Raw genomic sequence first — 1597 nt, 5'->3', positions numbered from 1 at the left:
AAATATTTTCTTGGCTTTTGGTAAGGGGTAGATTGAATACTAAAGCTAGAATTGCTAGATATAATATTAGCCTTGATCCCCGTTGTAAATTATGTGATGCTGGTATTGAAGATTTGGACCATTTGTTTTGCTCTTGTCCTTTCACTTCAAGAGTCTGGAATTTAATTGGAAATCCCTATGATTTATCTGCTCCTTGTGTTTTTAATAATTTCACGGAGTGGCTGCATCACTCCTTTGTGATCTCTAAGAATCTTGCTTTTATTGAGAATGCTTTGATTACTTGTTGGAAAATTTGCGAAGCAAGAAACCATTTAATTTTCAGGAACAAGGAGACTTCTGCTATTATGATTGGCCATGCTGCAGCTGCTGCCGCAAATAATTATCGGGCTCACAACTCCATTCCTACTGTGTCTCGTGCAAGAGATTATGGCCTAATCAGACGGTCGCCTCCTCAGGAAGGTTCAGTTAAGCTAAATTTTGATGGTTCGGTTGATGGCTCAAATATGGTAGCTGCCGGGTTTGTGATCAGAGATCACTCAGGCTTTCCTATTGTGGCAGGAAGTAGAAAGATTGGTTTCTCTTCTGTGTCGGTTGCAGAGTGTAGCGCCCTCAAAGACGGTCTCCTCCAGGCGCTGTATAGCAACTTATCCAAAATTTATGTTGAAGCTGATTCAAAGCTGGTCATTGACTGCATCAAGAAGATTCATGCTCCCCCTTGGTGTTTGAGACATTTGATTAGAGACATTCATATTATCTCTTCCTTCTTTGAGGACATCAGTTTCTCTTATGTTCCTCGAGAGGCGAACTTCGTGGCAGATGCGGTTACTTCCCTGGGTCACCAAGCGTTTGAACCAACTATCTGGAGAAACAAACTTCCTCTCTTTGCCAGTTTTGCTTTCAGCTTGAATCAGTTAGGGTGTGGTGTTTCTAGAGTTTTTCAGTTATAGTGTTTGTTTTCCTTCTAAAAAAAAATTGGTTTTAATTATTTAATTGCGGACAAAATTTAAGCTACGTCTTCTGTTTACTATGCCTGATGGGAGAGATATTACGTGTATGAATCTCTTGCACTAGAATTAAATTGTTAAAATATAGGTACGAGCTGTCACACTAAGAGTTGGTGTGAATTAATGAAGTGCTATGAATTGGTTTAAGGCTTAGTGAAGTGACATGATCATGTGAATTGGTATAAGCTGTATACAACCTTTAGAACATGAAAACAAAGAAGCAAATACAGATGACACCAGCTGCATAATGAATGTAACAAACGTGCTATTAAAATGCATGTTTGTTCATCTTTCATTTTTTTCGGAATTTTACTGAGAGAAAAATTTATTAATTTCAAGAAAAATATCAATGAGTAGTCTCATAAAAAACTTGTCAAAATAAATTTCAAAGTGACGAGAAGAACGGGGGTTAGAATTTGCACCCTTAGCAATTGATATGATTTTTTGTCTTAGAATAATGAAAGGTGGAAGGTGGTTAGAAAGAAACATGAATACAATAATTCGGACATAAAGTCAATGTGTTCATATAGGGGTTGGCTTGAGAGAGAGAGACAGAGAGGGAAAAAAAAAAAAAAAACCAGCTCCTCAAAATC

General features: G+C 37.5%; 1 protein-coding gene across 1 annotated transcript; it reads left to right on the top strand.

The window, feature by feature from the left end:
* The first annotated feature begins 344 nt into the window (after positions 1–344).
* Positions 345–947, top strand: LOC112177794. Its single transcript, XM_024316050.1, has one exon. The coding sequence runs from the start codon at positions 345–347 to the stop codon at positions 945–947; it is 603 nt and encodes a 200-aa protein (XP_024171818.1).
* Positions 948–1597: the final 650 nt, after the last annotated feature.

This window comes from Rosa chinensis, chromosome 7 (assembly GCF_002994745.2).
Source record: "Rosa chinensis cultivar Old Blush chromosome 7, RchiOBHm-V2, whole genome shotgun sequence".
Classification (NCBI taxonomy): Eukaryota; Viridiplantae; Streptophyta; class Magnoliopsida; order Rosales; family Rosaceae; genus Rosa; species Rosa chinensis.
The sequence above is the reverse complement of the archived record's forward strand: the minus strand, read 5'-3'. Positions and strand labels throughout refer to the sequence as shown.